Below are 19,595 nucleotides of genomic sequence, written 5' to 3' on the forward strand. Positions count from 1 at the left end.
GTCGCGTGCAGAGAACAATTCAAATGTGACCAATCATGTAAAGCTTTACTGAAAGGCCACACCCCCCCTTTTCGGTTACTCACACGAAATTTGAATGTGTAGTTGGAGAAGTGCAGGAGGTGAAGGAGAGGGTGAGTGAGACTGGATGGAAAGGGACCATGAAGCTGGAGGGAGAAAGAGAAAGAGCCGGATGAGTCTTGAGTGAGTGCGGGGTGCTGGGCGGGGAGCCGAGAGGAGAGGTGGGTAGAGGGCGGTAGCGGGCAGGGGAGAGGGAGGGGCAGAGGGCGTTAGGGAGTGGGGGTGGTAGGGGAGGCAGGAGAGGGGTGGTGTGGAGAGGGGGTGGTGGTGTGGAGAGGGGGTGGGGAGGGGGTGGAGAAGAGGAGGAGGGGAGGGGGTGGAGAAGAGGAGGAGGGGAGGGGGTGGAGAAGAGGAGGAGGGGAGGGGGTGGAGAAGAGGAGGAGGGGAGGGGGTGGAGAAGAGGAGGAGGGGAGGGGGTGGAGAAGAGGAGGAGGGGAGGGGGTGGAGAAGAGGAGGAGGGGAGGGGGTGGAGAAGAGGAGGAGGGGAGGGGGTGGAGAGGAGGGGAGGGGGTGGAGAAGAGGAGGAGGGGAGGGGGTGGAGAAGAGGAGGAGGGGAGGGGGTGGAGAGGAGGGGAGGGGGTGGAGAAGAGGAGGAGGGGAGGGGGTGGAGAAGAGGAGGAGGGGAGGGGGTGGAGAAGAGGAGGAGGGGAGGGGGTGGAGAAGAGGAGGAGGGGAGGGGGTGGAGAAGAGGAGGAGGGGAGGGGGTGGAGAAGAGGAGGAGGGGAGGGGGTGGAGAAGAGGAGGAGGGGAGGGGGTGGAGAAGAGGGGGAGGGGAGGGGGTGGAGAAGAGGGGGAGGGGAGGGGGTGGAGAAGAGGGGGAGGGGAGGGGGTGGAGAAGAGGGGGAGGGGAGGGGGTGGAGAAGAGGGGGAGGGGAGGGGGTGGAGAAGAGGGGGAGGGGAGGGGGTGGAGAAGAGGGGGAGGGGAGGGGGTGGAGAAGAGGGGGAGGGGAGGGGGTGGAGAAGAGGGGAGGGGGTGGAGAAGAGGGGAGGGGGTGGAGAGGAGGGGAGGGGGTGGAGAGGAGGGGAGGGGGTGGAGAAGAGGAGGAGGGGAGGGGGTGGAGAAGAGGAGGAGGGGAGGGGAGGGGGTGGAGAAGAGGAGGAGGGGAGGGGAGGGGGTGGAGAAGAGGAGGAGGGGAGGGGAGGGGGTGGAGAAGAGGAGGAGGGGAGGGGAGGGGGTGGAGAAGAGGAGGAGGGGAGGGGAGGGGGTGGAGAAGAGGAGGAGGGGAGGGGAGGGGGTGGAGAAGAGGAGGAGGGGAGGGGAGGGGGTGGAGAAGAGGAGGAGGGGAGGGGAGGGGGTGGAGAAGAGGAGGAGGGGAGGGGGTGGAGAAGAGGAGGAGGGGAGGGGGTGGAGAAGAGGAGGAGGGGAGGGGGTGGAGGAGAGGAGGAGGGGAGGGGAGGGGGTGGAGGAGAGGAGGAGGGGAGGGGAGGGGGTGGAGGAGAGGAGGAGGGGAGGGGAGGGGGTGGAGGAGAGGAGGAGGGGAGGGGAGGGGGTGGAGGAGAGGAGGAGGGGAGGGGAGGGGGTGGAGGAGAGGAGGAGGGGAGGGGAGGGGGTGGAGGAGAGGAGGAGGGGAGGGGAGGGGGTGGAGGAGAGGAGGGGGGGAGGGGAGGGGGTGGAGAAGAGGAGGGGGGGAGGGGAGGGGGTGGAGAAGAGGAGGGGGGGAGGGGAGGGGGTGGAGAAGAGGAGGGGGGGAGGGGAGGGGGTGGAGAAGAGGAGGGGGGGAGGGGAGGGGGTGGAGAAGAGGAGGAGGGGAGGGGAGGGGGTGGAGAAGAGGAGGAGGGGAGGGGAGGGGGTGGAGAAGAGGAGGAGGGGAGGGGAGGGGGTGGAGAAGAGGAGGAGGGGAGGGGAGGGGGTGGAGAAGAGGAGGAGGGGAGGGGAGGGGGTGGAGAAGAGGAGGAGGGGAGGGGAGGGGGTGGAGAAGAGGAGGAGGGGAGGGGAGGGGGTGGAGAAGAGGAGGAGGGGAGGGGAGGGGGTGGAGAAGAGGAGGAGGGGAGGGGAGGGGGTGGAGAAGAGGAGGAGGGGAGGGGAGGGGGTGGAGAAGAGGAGGAGGGGAGGGGAGGGGGTGGAGAAGAGGAGGAGGGGAGGGGAGGGGGTGGAGAAGAGGAGGAGGGGAGGGGAGGGGGTGGAGAAGAGGAGGAGGGGAGGGGAGGGGGTGGAGAAGAGGAGGAGGGGAGGGGAGGGGGTGGAGAAGAGGAGGAGGGGAGGGGAGGGGGTGGAGAAGAGGAGGAGGGGAGGGGAGGGGGTGGAGAAGAGGAGGAGGGGAGGGGAGGGGGTGGAGAAGAGGAGGAGGGGAGGGGAGGGGGTGGAGAAGAGGAGGAGGGGAGGGGAGGGGGTGGAGAAGAGGAGGAGGGGAGGGGAGGGGGTGGAGAAGAGGAGGAGGGGAGGGGAGGGGGTGGAGAAGAGGAGGAGGGGAGGGGAGGGGGTGGAGAAGAGGAGGAGGGGAGGGGAGGGGGTGGAGAAGAGGAGGAGGGGAGGGGAGGGGGTGGAGAAGAGGAGGAGGGGAGGGGAGGGGGTGGAGAAGAGGAGGAGGGGAGGGGAGGGGGTGGAGAAGAGGAGGAGGGGAGGGGAGGGGGTGGAGAAGAGGAGGAGGGGAGGGGAGGGGGTGGAGAAGAGGAGGAGGGGAGGGGAGGGGGTGGAGAAGAGGAGGAGGGGAGGGGAGGGGGTGGAGAAGAGGAGGAGGGGAGGGGAGGGGGTGGAGAAGAGGAGGAGGGGAGGGGAGGGGGTGGAGAAGAGGAGGAGGGGAGGGGAGGGGGTGGAGAAGAGGGGGAGGGGAGGGGAGGGGGTGGAGAAGAGGGGGAGGGGAGGGGAGGGGGTGGAGAAGAGGGGGAGGGGAGGGGAGGGGGTGGAGAAGAGGGGGAGGGGGTGGAGAAGAGGAGGAGGGGAGGGGAGGGGGTGGAGAAGAGGGGGAGGGGAGGGGAGGGGGTGGAGAAGAGGGGGAGGGGAGGGGAGGGGGTGGAGAAGAGGGGGAGGGGAGGGGAGGGGGTGGAGAAGAGGGGGAGGGGAGGGGAGGGGGTGGAGAAGAGGGGGAGGGGAGGGGAGGGGGTGGAGAGGAGGGGAGGGGAGGGGGTGGAGAAGAGGGGGAGGGGAGGGGGTGGAGAGGAGGGGAGGGGAGGGGGTGGAGAAGAGGGGGAGGGGAGGGGGAGGAGGAGGGGAGGGGAGGGGGTGGAGAAGAGGGGGAGGGGAGGGGGAGGAGGAGGGGAGGGGAGGGGGTGGAGAAGAGGGGGAGGGGAGGGGGAGGAGGAGGGGAGGGGAGGGGGTGGAGAAGAGGGGGAGGGGAGGGGGAGGAGGAGGGGAGGGGAGGGGGTGGAGAAGAGGGGGAGGGGAGGGGGAGGAGAGGGGAGGGGAGGGGGTGGAGAGGTGGAGAAGAGGGGGAGGAGGAGGGGAGGGGAGGGGGTGGAGAAGAGGGGGAGGAGGAGGGGAGGGGAGGGGGTGGAGAAGAGGGGGAGGAGGAGGGGAGGGGAGGGGGTGGAGAAGAGGGGGAGGAGGAGGGGAGGGGAGGGGGTGGAGAAGAGGGGGAGGAGGAGGGGAGGGGAGGGGGTGGAGAAGAGGGGGAGGAGGAGGGGAGGGGAGGGGGTGGAGAAGAGGGGGAGGGGAGGGGGAGGAGGAGGGGAGGGGAGGGGGTGGAGAAGAGGAGGAGGGGAGGGGAGGGGGTGGAGAAGAGGAGGAGGGGTGGAGAAGAGGAGGAGGGGAGGGGAGGGGGTGGAGAAGAGGAGGAGGGGAGGAGAAGAGGAGGAGGGGAGGGGAGGGGGTGGAGAAGAGGAGGAGGGGAGGGGAGGGGGTGGAGAAGAGGAGGAGGGGAGGGGAGGGGGTGGAGAAGAGGAGGAGGGGAGGGGAGGGGGTGGAGAAGAGGAGGAGGGGAGGGGAGGGGGTGGAGAAGAGGAGGAGGGGAGGGGAGGGGGTGGAGAAGAGGAGGAGGGGAGGGGAGGGGGTGGAGAAGAGGAGGAGGGGAGGGGAGGGGGTGGAGAAGAGGAGGAGGGGAGGGGAGGGGGTGGAGAAGAGGGGGAGGGGGTGGAGAAGAGGGGGGGAGGGGGTGGAGGAGGGGAGGGGGTGGAGGAGGGGAGGGGGTGGAGAAGAAGAGGAGGGGAGGGGGTGGAGGAGGGGGAGGGGGTGGAGAAGAAGAGGAGGGGAGGGGGGTGGAGGTGGGTTGTGGAATTTGGATTTTTGAAGATGGTGGTGGATGAGTGGAGAGGTGTGGAGTGGATGGGTGGATGGATGGTGATGTGGATGGTTGTGAGAAGAGGAGGAGGGGAGGGGGTGGAGGAGGGGAGGGGGTGGAGAAGAGGAGGAGGGGAGGGGGTGGAGGAGGGGAGGGGGTGGAGGAGGGGAGGGGGTGGAGAAGAGGAGGAGGGGAGGGGAGGGGGTGGAGGAGGGGAGGGGGTGGAGGAGGGGAGGGGGTGGAGGAGGGGAGGGGGTGGAGGAGGGGAGGGGGTGGAGGAGGGGAGGGGGTGGAGGAGGGGAGGGGGTGGAGAAGGGGAGGGGGTGGAGAAGAGGGGGAGGGGGTGGAGAAGAGGAGGAGGGGGTGGAGGAGGGGAGGGGGTGGAGAAGAGGAGGAGGGGGTGGAGAAGAGGAGGAGAGGAGGGGGTGGAGAAGAGGAGGAGAGGAGGGGGTGGAGAAGAGGAGGAGAGGAGGGGGTGGAGAAGAGGAGGAGGGGAGGGGGTGGAGAAGAGGAGGAGGGGAGGGGAGGGGGTGGAGGAGGGGAGGGGGTGGAGAAGAGGAGGAGGGGGTGGAGAAGAGAGCTGGAGAGGGGTGGGGGTTAAGGGAGGGTGGTGGTGTGGGGGAGGGGGTGGAGAAGAGGGGAGGGGAGGGGGTGGAGAAGAGGGGAGGGGGTGGAGAAGAGGGGAGGGGGTGGAGAAGAGAGCTGGAGAGGGGTGGGGGTTAAGGGAGGGTGGTGGTGTGGGGGAGGGGGTGGAGAGGTCTAGGGTGGGGAGGTGTGGGGTGGGGTGGAGAGGTGTGGGGTGGAGGGGGGGTAGGGTGGAGAGGTGTGAGGTGGGTGTGAAGGGAGGGGTGGGGGTTAAGGGAGGTGAGGGGAGAGGTGGTGGGGGTTAAGGGAGGGTGGTGGGGGAGGGGGGAGGGGATGGGGGTAGAGGTGGTGGGGGGGAGTGGTAGAGGGGCAGGGGTGGGGTTAGAGGGGGTGGGGGTAGGGAGGGATAGTGGTGTGGGGAGGGGGTAGGGATGGGGGTATATTGAGGAGGGGAGGGGTTAGAGGGGTAGGGGTGTATTGGGAGTGGTGGAGGGAGGGGTATAGGTGTGAGGGTAGGGGCGGAGGGAGGAGGGTTATAGGAGGGGGGTAGGGGTGTATTGAGAGGGGGTAGAGGGGGAGTGGAGCAAAGATCAGTACATCTCAAGATTGGCTGTCAGTCTGGTTTGAATTTGTACTTTCTCCTATTTGAAATAGGATCTTCCAGGGTGACTGTAATTGTCACTGGAACAAGGGGACACCTAACTCTGGGTCTTCATGACAAATATAAAATTAATATGTTGAAAATAAAAAGTTAAAAATATTTCATTATTTTCTTGTAAAATGGGGACTACTTTGAATAAAAAGTGTGACCCTTAGACTACCCTTCCTCTTTTAAGTTATACACTTGCTGCTGTATAAGTATTGCCAGCTGGCATTAGTGATGTGTAATGTCTCATTGTGTATGAGGTACAGTATTTTAGTTCTTATTTTTTAATAGTGTGAAGATCAGAGTTTGGGGTTGTTATAATGCGATGGATGGTGCTTACTGGTTCTTTTGTCTCAGAACTGCGAGTTTCAAGGGAAATTTGAGTGTGGCTGAATTGTATGGTTAAAAATGTTTCGTCAGGGCTTAATATGCTTAAAAAGGCAAATTTAGAAGTGAGTCCTTCCAAACATTGGCATGTGATTTTCAAAATCGGGAAACTATTGCCACAATTGTCTTGCTGCAATTTGGTTATCACCTGAAGTTCTATTTATAAATTACTCTTTTCCTCCTTCATAGAATTTTATCCTAAATTGGTTCATATGATTAAATGTGAACAGAGCAATGTTCTTGTGCTGCGGTGACTACACTAAATCATCTCATGTCTCGCCTGCTATATTTTATTTCTGAACTACTAGAGTACTTTGGGATATCATCTGATTTGGTAAGTTCACAGTTCTTGTGCTGTCTCTTGATTATAAGTGGGGCTTGGACAGAGTTATTTTTCAACCCTTATTAAAACAGTTGCCATTTTCTTCTTGTTCATTTGTGTTTACAGTGCGAGATACACAGCTTCCCACCAAAGTTGCACACCTAAAATTCAATTCTGTGTCTGCAGAACTGTACACAAGTGTTATAGCAGACTGAAATATTTTTAGACATGGGTGAAAGAAATAGATGTTAACATTGTCAATGTAAAGAAGTGAAGTAGAACTGACTTGATCACACCATTTAAGTCTGAATGAATATTGCTCGGTAGTGTCTGGTCATAAATCTAACTTTAAAATAATGTCATATAACAATTTTAAAATGGGCAGTTTGAAAAAAATTCTTCTTGCTAAAAGGCAAGATCACTGCTGTTAAACTTTACAGTACTTTTTTATATTTTGCTGTTAAAACAAAAATGTTGTATAGTTATTCATGTTAAGCTATTCATGCTAATTTTTTTTAAAAAATAGCTCATACCACTATGGCAAAGCAAACCATATGGACAGACGCGTAGTATTGTTCGAAGGATAGGATCATCACTTCCATTAAATCTTTGGCCCAGGGTCTGCGTTCAGGTCAGAGAAAATTAAGTTAATGGATGAAAACAAGTGGATATATATTTGCTGGATGATTGCATACCTCCTAGAATCATAAATGTTTACTGCACAGGAGTATGCCACTTGGCCCATTAATCCATTGCCAGCTATCCAGAAGACCTTGCCATTAATCCCATTTTCTTGCCTATCTACATGCTATTTAAAACAATTTCGTCAAATATTTATCCATGTCCCTTTTAAAAGTTGTTATAGGTTCTGCTTCCACTGCTCAGGCATTCCATGTCCTTGTAACCCTATGAAAATCTTTAAAATTCTCAATCAAAAGAAAAGGTTACTTATTTTCTATCTATGCTCTGGTTAATAATTCACTGAGTAGTGGAAATAGTTTTTCCTGATTTACCTTATCAAAACTCCTCAGAATTTTGAACACCTGAATCAAGTCTCCTCTTAACCTTTACTAGAAACAGTTAATGTTTCAATCAATGACCTTTCATCAGTTCTGATGAAAGATCATTGACCTGAAATGTTAATTCTGTTTCTCTCTCCACAGATACTGCCTGACCTAAGTATTTCTAGCATTTTCTGTTTTTATTTCAGATTTGCAGCATCTATAGTATTTTGCTTTTGTATTAGGGCATCTGGAATGTTGGTTAATGTCGGGACCAATAGACTACCTCCTCAAACAATGAGATTTAATGATTGAAAAAGAGTATCAATGGAGAAGGAAATGAGTGAACTAGAGTTAAATCAGGTGATAGAGAGGGAAAGATTGGACTGAGAGAAAAAAAGAGATGGAGGAAAAGTAAGGAAAAAGTTAAATATAAAATTTTAAAAATGTCTAACCGATAGGGATGAAACTCCACAATTTAAATTGTTCCCTTTCTGGGCTGGAGAGGTTGATTGGTATTCCAGGAACGTAAATCTCCTCAATAAAAGGTATTTACACTTAAATGAGCCCTAACTTTCTACGGAACGTTTAATTGACAATTAATGCGCACAGGCAGCAATTTCGTAAGGAGGTTTTCCAGTAGCCTTGTAATTTCTTTTCCCCTTCAAGAATTTATCCAACTCTTTTGAAAGTTACTCATCAATCTGGTTTCACCACCCTCTCAAAACATGCATTCCCAATCACAATGACTTGCTGTGTTTTTAAAAAAAAGTTCCCTTATGCTTCCTCTAGTTCTTTTGCCATTCACCTTAAATCTGTATCCTGTTTCCAGCAGATGGGTCAGTAACCAGTTTCCTGGTTCAGCATACAAATCCGCCAGAAAAAACAACAGACCTGAGGATTGGGAGCAGTTTAGAATTCAGCAAAGGAGGACCAAGGGATTGATTAAGAAGGGGAAAATAGAGTACGAGAATAAGCTTGCATAAAAATTGACTGTAAAAGTTTCTATAGCTATGTGCAGAGAAAAAGATTGGTGAAGACAAATGTAGGTCCCTTACAGTCAGAAACAGGGGAATTTATTATGGGGAACAAAGAAATGGCTGACCAATTAAATGCATACTTTGGTTCTGTCTTCACAAAGGAGGACACAAATATCATACCAGAAATGTTGGGGAACACGGGGTTTAGTGAGAGGGAGGAACTGAAGGAAATCAGTGTTAGTAGAGAAATGGTGTTGGGGAAATTGATGGGATTAAAGGCCGATAAATCCCCAGGGCCTGATGATCTACATCCCAGAGTACTTAAGGAAGTGGCCCGAGAAATAATGGATGCATTGGTGGTCATCTTCCAAGGTTCTATAGACTCTGGAACAGTTCCTGCAGATTGGAGGGTAGGTAATGTAACCCCACTATTTAAAAAGGGAGATAGAGAGAAAACAGGGAATTATAGACCAGTCAGCCTGATGTCGGTAGTGGGGAAAATTCCAGAGTCCATTATCAAAGATTTTATAGCAGAGCACTTGGAGAACAGTGGTAGAATCGGACAGAGTCAGCATGGATTTACGAAAGGAAAATTATGCTTGACAAATCTACTAGAATTCTTCGAGGATGTAACTAGTAGAGTTGATGAGGGGGAGCCAGTGGATGTGGTTTATTTGGACTTTCAGGAGGCTTTCGACAAAATCCCACATAAGAGGTTAGCGTGTAAAATTAAAGCACATGGGATTGGGGGTAGTGTATTGTGATGGATAGAAAATTGGTTGGCAGACAGGAAACGGAGTAGGAGTAAAGTGTGAAATACATCTAAGGTTTAGGGGACTTTGATTTAGGGCCCAGCTGTTCACAATATATATCAATGATTTGGATGTGGGGACGAAATGTAGTATTTCTAAGTTTGCAGGTGACACAAAACTAGTTGGGGAATGTGTCTTGAGAGGAATATGCAAAGTGGCCTCAAGTGGATTTGGAAAGACTTAGTGAGTGGGCAAGAACGTGGCAGATGGAATATAATGTGGAAAAATGCCAGGTTATCAACTTTGGTAGGAGGAATAGATGTGCAGCATATTTCTTAAATGATAGGTTAGAAAGTGTAGATGTACAAAGGGACCTGGGTGTACTTGTCAATAAGTCACTGAAAGCTAACATGCAGGTGCAGCAAGCAATTTAGAAGGCTAATGGTATGTTAGCCTTTATCAACTACAGGAGTAGTGAAGTCTTGCTTCAATTGTATCGAATCTTGGTTAGACTGCACCTGGCGTAGTGTGTGTGGTTTTGGTCTCCTTACCTTAGGAAGGATATTATTGCCATAGAGGGTGTGCAGCGAAGGTTCACCAGACTTGTTCCCAGGATGGCGGGACTGTCCTTTGAAGAAAGATTGGGGCTGTATTCTCCAGAGTTTCGAAGAATGAGCGGTGATGTCATTGAAACCTACAAAATACTTAAAGGGGTAGACAGGGTAGATGTAGATAAGATGTTTCCCCTAGTTGGGGAGTCAAGAACCGGGGGACACAATTTCAAAATAAGGGGGAAGCCACTTAGGACAGAGATGAGGAGAAATTTCTTTACTCAGTGGGTTGTGAATCTTTGGAATTCTCTACCCCAGAGGACTGTGGAAGCTGTGGACTGTGGGGCGGCATAGTGGTTAGCACCGCAGCCTCACAGCTCCAGGGACCCGGGTTCGATTCTGGGTACTGCCTGTGCGGAGTCTGCAAGTTCTCCCTGTGTCTGCGTGGGTTTCCTCCGGGTGCTCCGGTTTCCTCCCACATACCAAAGACTTGCAGGTTGCTAGGTTAATTGGCCATTATAAATTGCCCCTAGTATAGGTAGGTGGTAGGGAAATATATAGGGACAGGTGGGGATGTGATAGGAATATGGGATTAGTGTAGGATTAGTATAAATGGGTGGTTGATGGTCGGCACAGACTCGGTGGGCCAAAGGGCCTGTTTCAGTGCTGTATCTCTAAACTAACCTATCAATGCCACTCATAATTTTGTATACCTGAGCCATGTCTGCTCTAAGGAAAACAACCCCAGCCTTTTCAGTCTCTCTTTAGCTGAAATGCTCCAGCCCAGGCTGGTGAATCTCCTCTGCACCCTCTCCAGTGCAATCACATCCTTCCTGTAGTGTGGTGCCCAGAACTGTACACAGTACTCCATCTGTGATCTAACTAGCATTTTATACAGCTCCATCATAACCTCCCTGCTCTTATTCTATGCCTTGGCTAATAAAGACAAGTATCCCATATGCTTTTCCAACCACCTTATCTACCTGTGCTGCTGCCGTCAGTAATCTATGGACAAGTACACCAAGGTCCTTCTGACCCTCTGTACTTCCTAGGGTCCTTTCATCCATTGTATGTTCCCTTGCCTTGTTAGTCCTCCCAAAATGCATCACCTCGCACTTCTCCAGATTAAATTCCATTTGCCACTGCTCCGCCCATCTTACCAGCCCATCTATATCGTCCTGTAATCTAAGGCTTTCCTCCTCACTTTACGACACCATCAATTTTTGTGTCATCTGCGAACTTACTGATCATACCTCCTATATTCGCATCTAAATCGTTAATGTACACAACAAACAGCAAGGGTCCCAGCACCGATTCCTGCGGTACACCACTGGTCACAGGCTTCCACTCGCAAAAACAACCTTCGACCATTACCCTCTGCCTCCTGCCACTAAGCCAGTTTTGGATCCAATTTTCCAAATTGCCCTGGATCCCATGGGCTCATTACCTTCTTAACCGATCTCCCATGCGGGACCATATCAAAAGCCTTACTGAAGTCCATGTAGACCACATCAACTGCTTTACCCTTATCTACGCATTTCGTCACTGCCTCAAAAAATTCAATCATTAGTCAGACACAGTTTCCCCGACAAAGCCATGCTGACTATCCCTGATTAATCCCTGCCTTTCCAAGTGGAGATTAATCCTGTCCCTCAGAATTTTTTCCCAATATTTTCCCACCACTGATGCTAGATTCACTGGCCTGTAATTACCTGGTTTATCCCTCTACCCTTCTTAAATAATGGTCCCACATTCGCTGTCCTCCAATCCTCTGGTACCTCTCCTGTGGCCAGAGAGGATTTGAAAATTTGTGTCAGAGGCCCTGTAATCTCCTCCCTTGCCTCACATAACAGCCTGGGATACATCTCATCTGGGCCTGGGGATTTATCCACTTTTAAGCCCACTAAAACAGCTGATACCTCCTCCCTTTCAATGCTAATATGTTCAAGTAATATCACAGTCCCCCTCCCTGATCTCTACACCTACATTGTCCTTCTCCATAGTGAACACAGATGAAAAGTAATCATTTAAAACCTTACCTATGTCCTCCGGCTCCACACACACATTGCCACTTTGGTCCCTAATGGGCCCTGCTCTTTTCCTGGTTATCCTGTTGCCCTTAATATACTTATAAAATGCCTTAAGATTTTCCTTTATTTTGCCCGCCAGTGTTTTTTCATGTCCCCTCTTCTCTCTCCTAATTACTTTTTTAAGTACCCCGCTACACTTTATATACTCCTGTAGTTTCTCCACTGTTTTCAGCACTCTGAATCTGCCATAAGGCTCTTTTGTTTTTTTAACTGCTCCAATCCTCTATATCCCTTGACATCCAGAGTTCCCTGGACTTGTTAGTCCTACCCTTCACCTTAATGGGTACATGTTGGCTCTGAACTTTCACTATTTCCTCTTTGACTCCCACTGATGTTGACTTTCCTACAAGTAGCTGCTCCCAGTGCACTTTGGCCAGCTCCTGTTTTATCATAAAATCGGCCTTCCCCCAATTCAGTACGTTTATTTTCAGTCCATCTTTGTCCTTTGCGATAACTACCTTAAATCTTAGAGTTATGGTCACTATCCCCGAAATGCTCCCCCACTGCCTCTTCTACCACGTGTCCGGCTTCATTCCCTAGGATTCGGTCCAGGACTACCCCTTCTGTCGCAGGACTTTCTACATACTGGCTCAAAAAGCTCTCCTGTATGCATTTTAAGAATTCCGCCCCCTTTAAGCCTTTTGCACTAAGACTATACCAGTTGATATTGGGGAAGTTGAAATCCCCTACTATTATTACCCTATTATTTTTACGCCTCTCTGAGATTTGCCTACGTATCTGCTCCTCTATCTGTCCCAAAGGTAACCAAAAATTACTGCCCTTTGCATTTGACCGAGTTATAGATAAGAAACTGACTATGTCTCCATACAGCTCACCAGGAAGTGAGCTTTTATAGATCAGTGTCTAATTTGAAGCCTTTACTTCTGTCAAACTCACTAATTTGATTTCAATTATTGTGTGCGTATTTATTACTCACTGATCCTTTTTGAAATCTATCTCTAGTTACCTTTATGCATCTTGTTTGTAAATATTTATACATTGAATAATTTAGTGTCGTCAATGTCTCTTTTTGCCTTTTTATAGCTCTTAGCAGGATTAAGAGTGCCTGATTCATGTAAATATAACCATAAACCTATGGTTCTATCTCTGGCTGACGTACCATGGATTGCTGATGACGAAGGTGAAATTTTCACTAAATTTAGGTATGTATGCATACCCGAGCTTTAGATTTTTTTTTCTATTTTAATTTGAGAGGTTAATAAACACTTAGTTATATGTGGTCACTCATTGCCGCTGAGAATGTGCTGCCAGTTTTTTGTGGGTTTGTAGAATTTGTTTACCAATGCAAGTCAATATAACAAACAATTTAAAAAATGAAATCACAAAAAACGAATTCTGTGCCATTGCAAAGCATGCTTACAAAATAAACTGCATCTTTCTGAAATAGGGCTCATCCCCACCCAGAGCATTTAGTGACTGATGTGTGATCCAATTACACAAAACTGGAGTGAACAAAAAGGTCTGCTCTATATCTGATTTAGTGCAATAGTTAATTTAAAAACAGCACAAGCAATATCATCAGAAAACAACAATATCATCTTACAGTCTACTTACAGTAAAATGTGTTAACAGGGTCTAACTTAACACCGTGCAGTACTAATAAAGGCTGTGGAGTAGTTGGAGCATTCTATTCTATAAACGACACAGATGACTATGTGGGGGGTAGGATCACTAAGTTCGCGGATGACACAAAGATTGGCCGAGTGGTTAACAGTGAGGTGGAGTGTCTTAGGTTACAGGAATATATATACGGGATGGTCAAATGGGCAGAAAAGTGGCAGATGGAATTTAACGCTGAAAAGTGTGAGGTGATACACTTTGGAAGGAGTAGTTAGAATTAGAACATTACAGCGCAGTACAGGCCCTTCGGCCCTCGATGTTGCGCCGACCTGTGAAACCTAATGTGACACGGAAGTATTCAATGACACTGGGAAGTTCCGAGGAACAAAGGGACCTTGGCGTGTTTGTCCATAGATCTCTGAAGTTAGAAGGGCAGGTCAATAGGGTGGTGAAAAAGGCATATGGGACACTTGCCTTTTATCAATCGAGGCATAGATTACAAAAGCAGGGAGGTCATGTTGGAGTTGTACAGAACTTTGGTAAGGCTACAGCTGGGGTACTGTGTGCAATTCTGGTCGCCACATTATAGGAAGGATGTGATTGCATTGGAGGGGGTGCAGAGGCGATTCACCAGGATGTTGCCTGGGATGGAACATTTAAGCTATGAAAAGAGGTTGGATAGGCTTGGGTTGTTTTCGCTAGAGCAGAGAAGACTGAGGGGTGACCTGATCGAGGTGCACAAGATTGAGGGGCATGGACAGGGTGGGTAGGGAGCAGCTGTTCCCCTTAGTTGAAGGGTCAGTTACGAGGGGTCACAAGTTTAAGGTGAGGGGTGGGAGGTTTAAGGGGGATTTGAGGAAGAACTTTTTTACCCAGAGGGTGGTGATGGTCTGGAATGCCCTGTCTGGGAGGGTGGTAGAGGCAGGTTGCCTCACATCCTTTTAAAAAGTACCTGGATGAGCACTTGGCACGTCATAACATTCAAGGCTATGGGCCAAGTGCTGGCAAATGGGATTAGGTAGACAGGTCAGGTTTTTTAATGCATCAGTGCAGACTCGATGGGCCTCTTCTGCACTGTATTATTCTGTGATTCTATTCAAGACAAAATTGGGAAAGACAATTTTAAAAATCTGACTTGTGCAATGTTGAGGTTGAATTTTGGTATTTTTTTTTTCCAGGAATGAAGTTCGCCCTGTCAAAATTGAACAGATGCAAGAATATTGCAGGCCAATGTCTTCTGGAAATCATTTAAAAAGCTGGAATAATACTTGGGATCTTGGTGCATCAAACGAAAATGCCTTGAACAAAATCTCTCAACTTGAAGATGAGTTGTCTCGTCTGAGGTCTCAAATTGCTATGATTATTACAATGCAGGATCAAAGATCGGGTACTCTCTCAGTTTTATAGTTAAAGGAAAAAAAAAAGATTTGCATTTATATAGAGTGCTTTACGCCAGTGAAGTAATCAATGATTGTTAAATATCTGTTGACCAATACTCGATTTTTTTTTTGTTGACGATAAAGTAAAATGAATATTAGAGGTAAAGAGAGTTTTTGCAAATTTGGATTGTATAAAGCAGCAAAAGAAATCCTTATTTTGTGTGTGTAACATGAAATATGGAAGACTTTTTTAAGAGAGATGCTTTGGCTAGACTATCTTGAATACTGTGTTTTAATTCTGGTTACTGGGCCCCAAGAGATACTTGGATCTTGAAGATGGTACAGAGGAGAATAACCAGACTAGTGTCAGATTATGAGGTCAAATTGAAGAAATTTGGGCTTTTTAACCTTGAAAGCTGGCCAAGTCGAGAGCTCTTAGAAGTAGCTAAACTAGTAAATGATGTACAAAAGGTAATTTTGGAGTACCACAACAAATTCAAATATAACAGTAAAAAAAGGTACATGCTAGAATTAATTAAAGCCAAATTTAAAACTAATATCAGGAAGTTCTTCACACAATGAGTAATCAACATGTGGAATGAGCTTTACAGCAATGAAATAGGAAAAAGCTGGAACCATTTATACAGCTGAATGCTAAGAGGGAATAGATGAACTGGAATGGGCTGAGCAGCCATTCTATTCTATTCTATTCCTCAGTGAAATGGGTAAAATATAGGGTGAAATACCTAATTTAACTAAAAATCCATTAAGAAAATAGGATTTTCAGAAAATGCATCTTTAAAATCTGCATTCCAGTAATTTTGTTTACAGGTTGAGACAAACACTCATTTTCTTGTCATTTTTGAGCACATGGATAAATAGGAAATGACTGTGTAAATGAATTCTTCCCATCAACCTCAGTAAGGAACACGTTAAAATTTGGTTCTAGTCATTATAATTCAGAAATCTGTACTGCACCAAGCTACTATGGATGTTTTATATTTCATTTTCAATGTTTTAAGGAGCTAATTAATCACAATCTCATCAAATGTATGTATTTTCATTAGGAATTATATTTCAATATTTAAACATTATTAGTTGTTCAAAATCTGCTCCTAGATTTATTGGATTAAATGGCTTTCCCATTCCAGGTACTCCTGCCTCCATTCCTCCTCCAAAGTTAACATCCACACCACTTAGTGCTTTACGTGAATCATCAATGACTCCACCTCCACCACCACCACCACCACCTCCACCGATGCCAGTTACCGAGAACAGTGCTGCATCAGCTGGAGATCTTGTCAGAGAATGCCAAGCTATGAAAAGCAATTCTAGTCATGTGGCCATCAAACCAAAGCTAACTGAAAAATTCTCAAAGCCTTTCAGCATGATGGATGTTTTAAAGGACTTGCAGAATGTCAAATTAAGAGTAGTGGAGAGGTAAATTTCTTTCTTTTTAAACAGAAGGGACTGGAACACATTTTTCGAGATTTGGCATTGTTTAATAACATTATCTTATTTTCAAAGGTCACCTGGAGGAACGCCCATGGGTAAGAAACCAGCAATAAAGGCATCTGTTTCTGATCCAGCAGCACTGATTGCTGATGCTTTAAAACGCAAGTTTTCATACAGATACATGAATGATTCTTCTGATAACGAAAATCAGCCCTTTGAATTCACTCCACTATCAAGTCCAGAAACTTCAAGGGTATGTTGGTTCATGTGAAGTTATGAACTATTTAAGTTCCCTAGCATGGTTGTCCATGTTTCTTGTGTCATATTTGTAGTAAAGCAAGTTCTTAAAAAAGGAAAGTTAAACCGTTGACTTCAGTAATCAGACTTCCAAATTGTTGAGATCATCCTAAATAATATTGCAAATTCTCTTAAAAGATCTTTGATAACATAAGTTTTGCAATTTAGACCATCAGTAGATTTCACCTTGGATCGCTTGATGGCTAAATTATTTTTTGTTGTCCCAATAAAAATTTGATAGGCGCCAGATGCTTCAGGACAAATCAGTCCTGGGAAGGGAGCCTCAAATTAGGACCCTTATTTGCATTTACAAAGAGCATAGCATCTGTTTCGGAGGTGGAGAAAGGTGTACGCTTCCTGTCTGCCATATTATTCCAAGTAGCACTCGAAAAATAGGTTCTGTACGGAACAGTTTCTAGGTCTGAGTGTTATCTACGCTTAGTGTTTTTTTTACTCTTAAACTTTTTAAAAATTATATAGATGTTTTGAAAGTGTATTCTGTAGAATGGATTACAATGTATTTATCATTTGCATTTTATGCAGGATTTTCAAACTTAAAGATTTGACAATTAAAATCAAAATGTTTACCCATCTTGTTTTTGCTCATACTGCAGTTGTATTACTGAATGTATTAATATTTAGGTGGTCTGTAATAGTTTTATTTGATTTCTATTTCTGTATGGGAATTCTCCAACAGTGCCAACTAAAATAGGAAAGAAGTGTCTGTTGCCAAGTCATCTCGGCTTTTTGGAAAGTATGGGAACCCTGATGTAAACATAATTAAGTGGGTTAGTCTAGGAGTACTTTAAGTACAAGATGCTCCCAATCTATGCAAATTGTGTATTTAAAAAAAAAAATTCTACTTGGTGTGTGGATATGTACCTATAAATTAATAAAACAAGCCAGCTAGCATTCTATAGAATTATGTAGGTAGTTGAGCTAGAGTAGGGGTTCAGTTAGGTTAAAACACACACATGTGACTTACCAGGCTCTGCAGCACTGTGGCAGTGAGTGTGAGAATGGAATGTCAATTACAGAATGAACAGTAGGGTGGCTAGAGAACAAATCCCCTTTGCAATAAATATTGGATGAGATGAGTGATTAAAGTAAAGTCTACCGAGAATAGGAATGAGTATTTGTGCATGGGGAATGTCCAGAGTGTAATTAACAACCTAAAGACACTAAAGAGCATGTGCAATGATTAGTAACAGCTGATAGAACCATTAAACAAGTTTACATAACAACATGCACACAGAACATACTGACATTGCACCCAGTAGTTAACCTTACAAGTACAGGGATACACTGTACTTTAGGAACTCTGCATAGTCTTGGACTACTGTGAGCAGTGGCAAGATGAGCCTTGGATGAGTTCTATGTTCACGAATATAATTGACATTGATCTCATGAACACTGCACGTAATGGATTGTCTTGGTGCATTTATTAATAAATGTTGTTAAGACATCTCCACATTCCCTTGAATCTGCATTAAAAGTTGAATGAAAATTAGTATCCTAAAGAATTGGCAGGAAATAATCCTGTATTTCTGGATTCTCCTTGCACTAAGAAACTGCTCTTCTGAACTTGTCAGTTACAGACATATTGGGAAACAGCAGTGAGGTTGCCATCCAATTGGGAGACATTTAAACCTGGAAAGTGAGCACTAGTTGAGTATACAGATACTTATTCCCAAACTGAATCTGTCTGAGTTGGCTTCCAGACATGTTCTGTATGCTTATTTGAAGGCATCCCTGTAATTGATGCCAGTGGAGCAAGGGAAAACGCTGTAACCAGACAAATAGAAGGCAGACAAGATTGGGCAGCGGGATGACTAAAATATCAACGATATGTATACACTGGAATATTACAATTTGTTTTACGGTCACCTAGATTTAATGTTGATAGGCTGGACTCATTTACATGAGTGTAATGAATTACTTTAGGGATGATCTAAAATGTGATTTACTTTTCCTAGAAACCTAATACTCATGGTTTAAAGTTGAGGGTTGGTGCATTTTATATGCCTATCTTTTTCAATTGCTGAATTGCATTGTATTAACTTGAAGATAGTACAACTAAACAATGTAGAATGATGTTTTACTGTGCACTTATTCTCCATTTTTTATTTTCCCTATTTTCTGCTTTTGAGTTCAATCCTCAACTTCAACTGCCTTTGGAAAGTGTAGTGGTAGGATTAAATAAATTGCACTGTTGTAACACTGCAGTAGTGACAGTGGACAGGTTACAACACATACTATTCGCAACACAAGGGTAACCTGAAAGTATCCATTTGGAATAGACCTTGCTTACTTTGTGCTGCAGGCAGTGATTATAAGCATATTGCATTCACAGTTAGGGATAGCAAAACTTTTCCCTCAACATTTTTGTCTTATGACTAATTTTTTTTTCTCTTTACCCTCTAGTTTGGACAGCACCTCCTGAAACATGAGAAATCAAATAAATAATTTGAAGACTCGTAAAATATTACAACTGGCAGATGTAAATATTGGCAACTGTTCTTAACTGTTGCATACTCTGGAAAAGAATTGGGACAATAGCACATGTGTAATGAACATAAATAATAGATACTTGTTTACAATAATTCCCATTTGTAAGCTATCCACTGAAGATAAATTATTTTTATAGAAGAAGGCTAACTCAAGGCATTGTAAATTTTAATTGTGAGTTTTTGTTAGTCTTTTTGCTATTATGAAACCACTCTACCTTTTTAAAGGATTTATATTTCTTTCAAAATAGCAGATTGTTAAAACGTGAAAGCTGCAATCCTGGTAAGTTTGAGCTGATGTTTTGCTGGCATTGAATATTTTTAATTAATGTATAACTTTCAGCTTGGGATTGTGCTTGTAAATTCTGAAACTATTAGAAATTAGATCGTCAGTCTTGTTTCCAGTTAAACAAGACAAAGTCATGTCAAAGTGTAATTCATCAAATAAACTGTAATGACGGTTTCACTTACCATTCACTGTTTTTAGAAAAAAGATATAAATGTTATCTGACTCCTATTGCGTTTGGATGTTTAATACATTTGAAATATTTTGCTTCACTTGCCAGCTGCATTTTTGGAGGTGGGAAGAAATCAGTTACTTTTAATAATTATTGCAAGGTTTCTTGGGATTTCATTAGATAATTCACACGTTTTAGCTTTTAATTTTAGTATTCTCTTTGGAGATACAGAATACAAAAAAAACTAGGATTATATTCACAAAGTCCCTATACTGATCTGGATGCCCAGTAGATTCTTTTATTTATCCTGGATAAGATGCATTTGTATAGACTTCTAACAGGTGGAAGAGATGCAGAGTTTTTTGTAAGTAC

General features: G+C 47.0%; 1 protein-coding gene across 2 annotated transcripts; it reads left to right on the plus strand.

Annotated features, from left to right (window-relative positions):
* Positions 1-59: 59 nt before the first annotated feature.
* Positions 60-19,272, plus strand: mtfr2 (mitochondrial fission regulator 2). 2 transcript variants are annotated; one of them, XM_068018803.1, is made up of 8 exons: positions 60-131; positions 6,040-6,184; positions 6,699-6,803; positions 12,591-12,709; positions 14,306-14,514; positions 15,658-15,946; positions 16,034-16,214; positions 18,683-19,272. In XM_068018803.1, the coding sequence occupies exons 2-8, from the start codon at positions 6,122-6,124 to the stop codon at positions 18,722-18,724; spliced, it is 1,008 nt and encodes a 335-aa protein (XP_067874904.1). In that variant the 5' UTR covers positions 60-131; positions 6,040-6,121; the 3' UTR covers positions 18,725-19,272. The 2 variants fall into 2 exon arrangements, with proteins under 2 accessions (XP_067874904.1, XP_067874903.1); XM_068018802.1 differs by having other exon boundaries at positions 115-201.
* Positions 19,273-19,595: the final 323 nt, after the last annotated feature.

Source organism: Heterodontus francisci, chromosome 3 (genome assembly GCF_036365525.1).
Source record: "Heterodontus francisci isolate sHetFra1 chromosome 3, sHetFra1.hap1, whole genome shotgun sequence".
Lineage (NCBI taxonomy): Eukaryota > Metazoa > Chordata > Chondrichthyes > Heterodontiformes > Heterodontidae > Heterodontus > Heterodontus francisci.

Bases quoted from the DNA above. Each gene is read 5' to 3' on its own strand.
- mtfr2 (XM_068018803.1), top strand. From the start codon at position 6,122: ATGTCTCGCCTGCTATATTTTATTTCTGAACTACTAGAGTACTTTGGG. The intron at 6,185-6,698 runs GTAAGTTCACAG...TTTAAAAAATAG, and splicing joins TTGGGATATCATCTGATTTG to CTCATACCACTATGGCAAAG. The intron at 15,947-16,033 runs GTAAATTTCTTT...TTATTTTCAAAG, and splicing joins AAATTAAGAGTAGTGGAGAG to GTCACCTGGAGGAACGCCCA.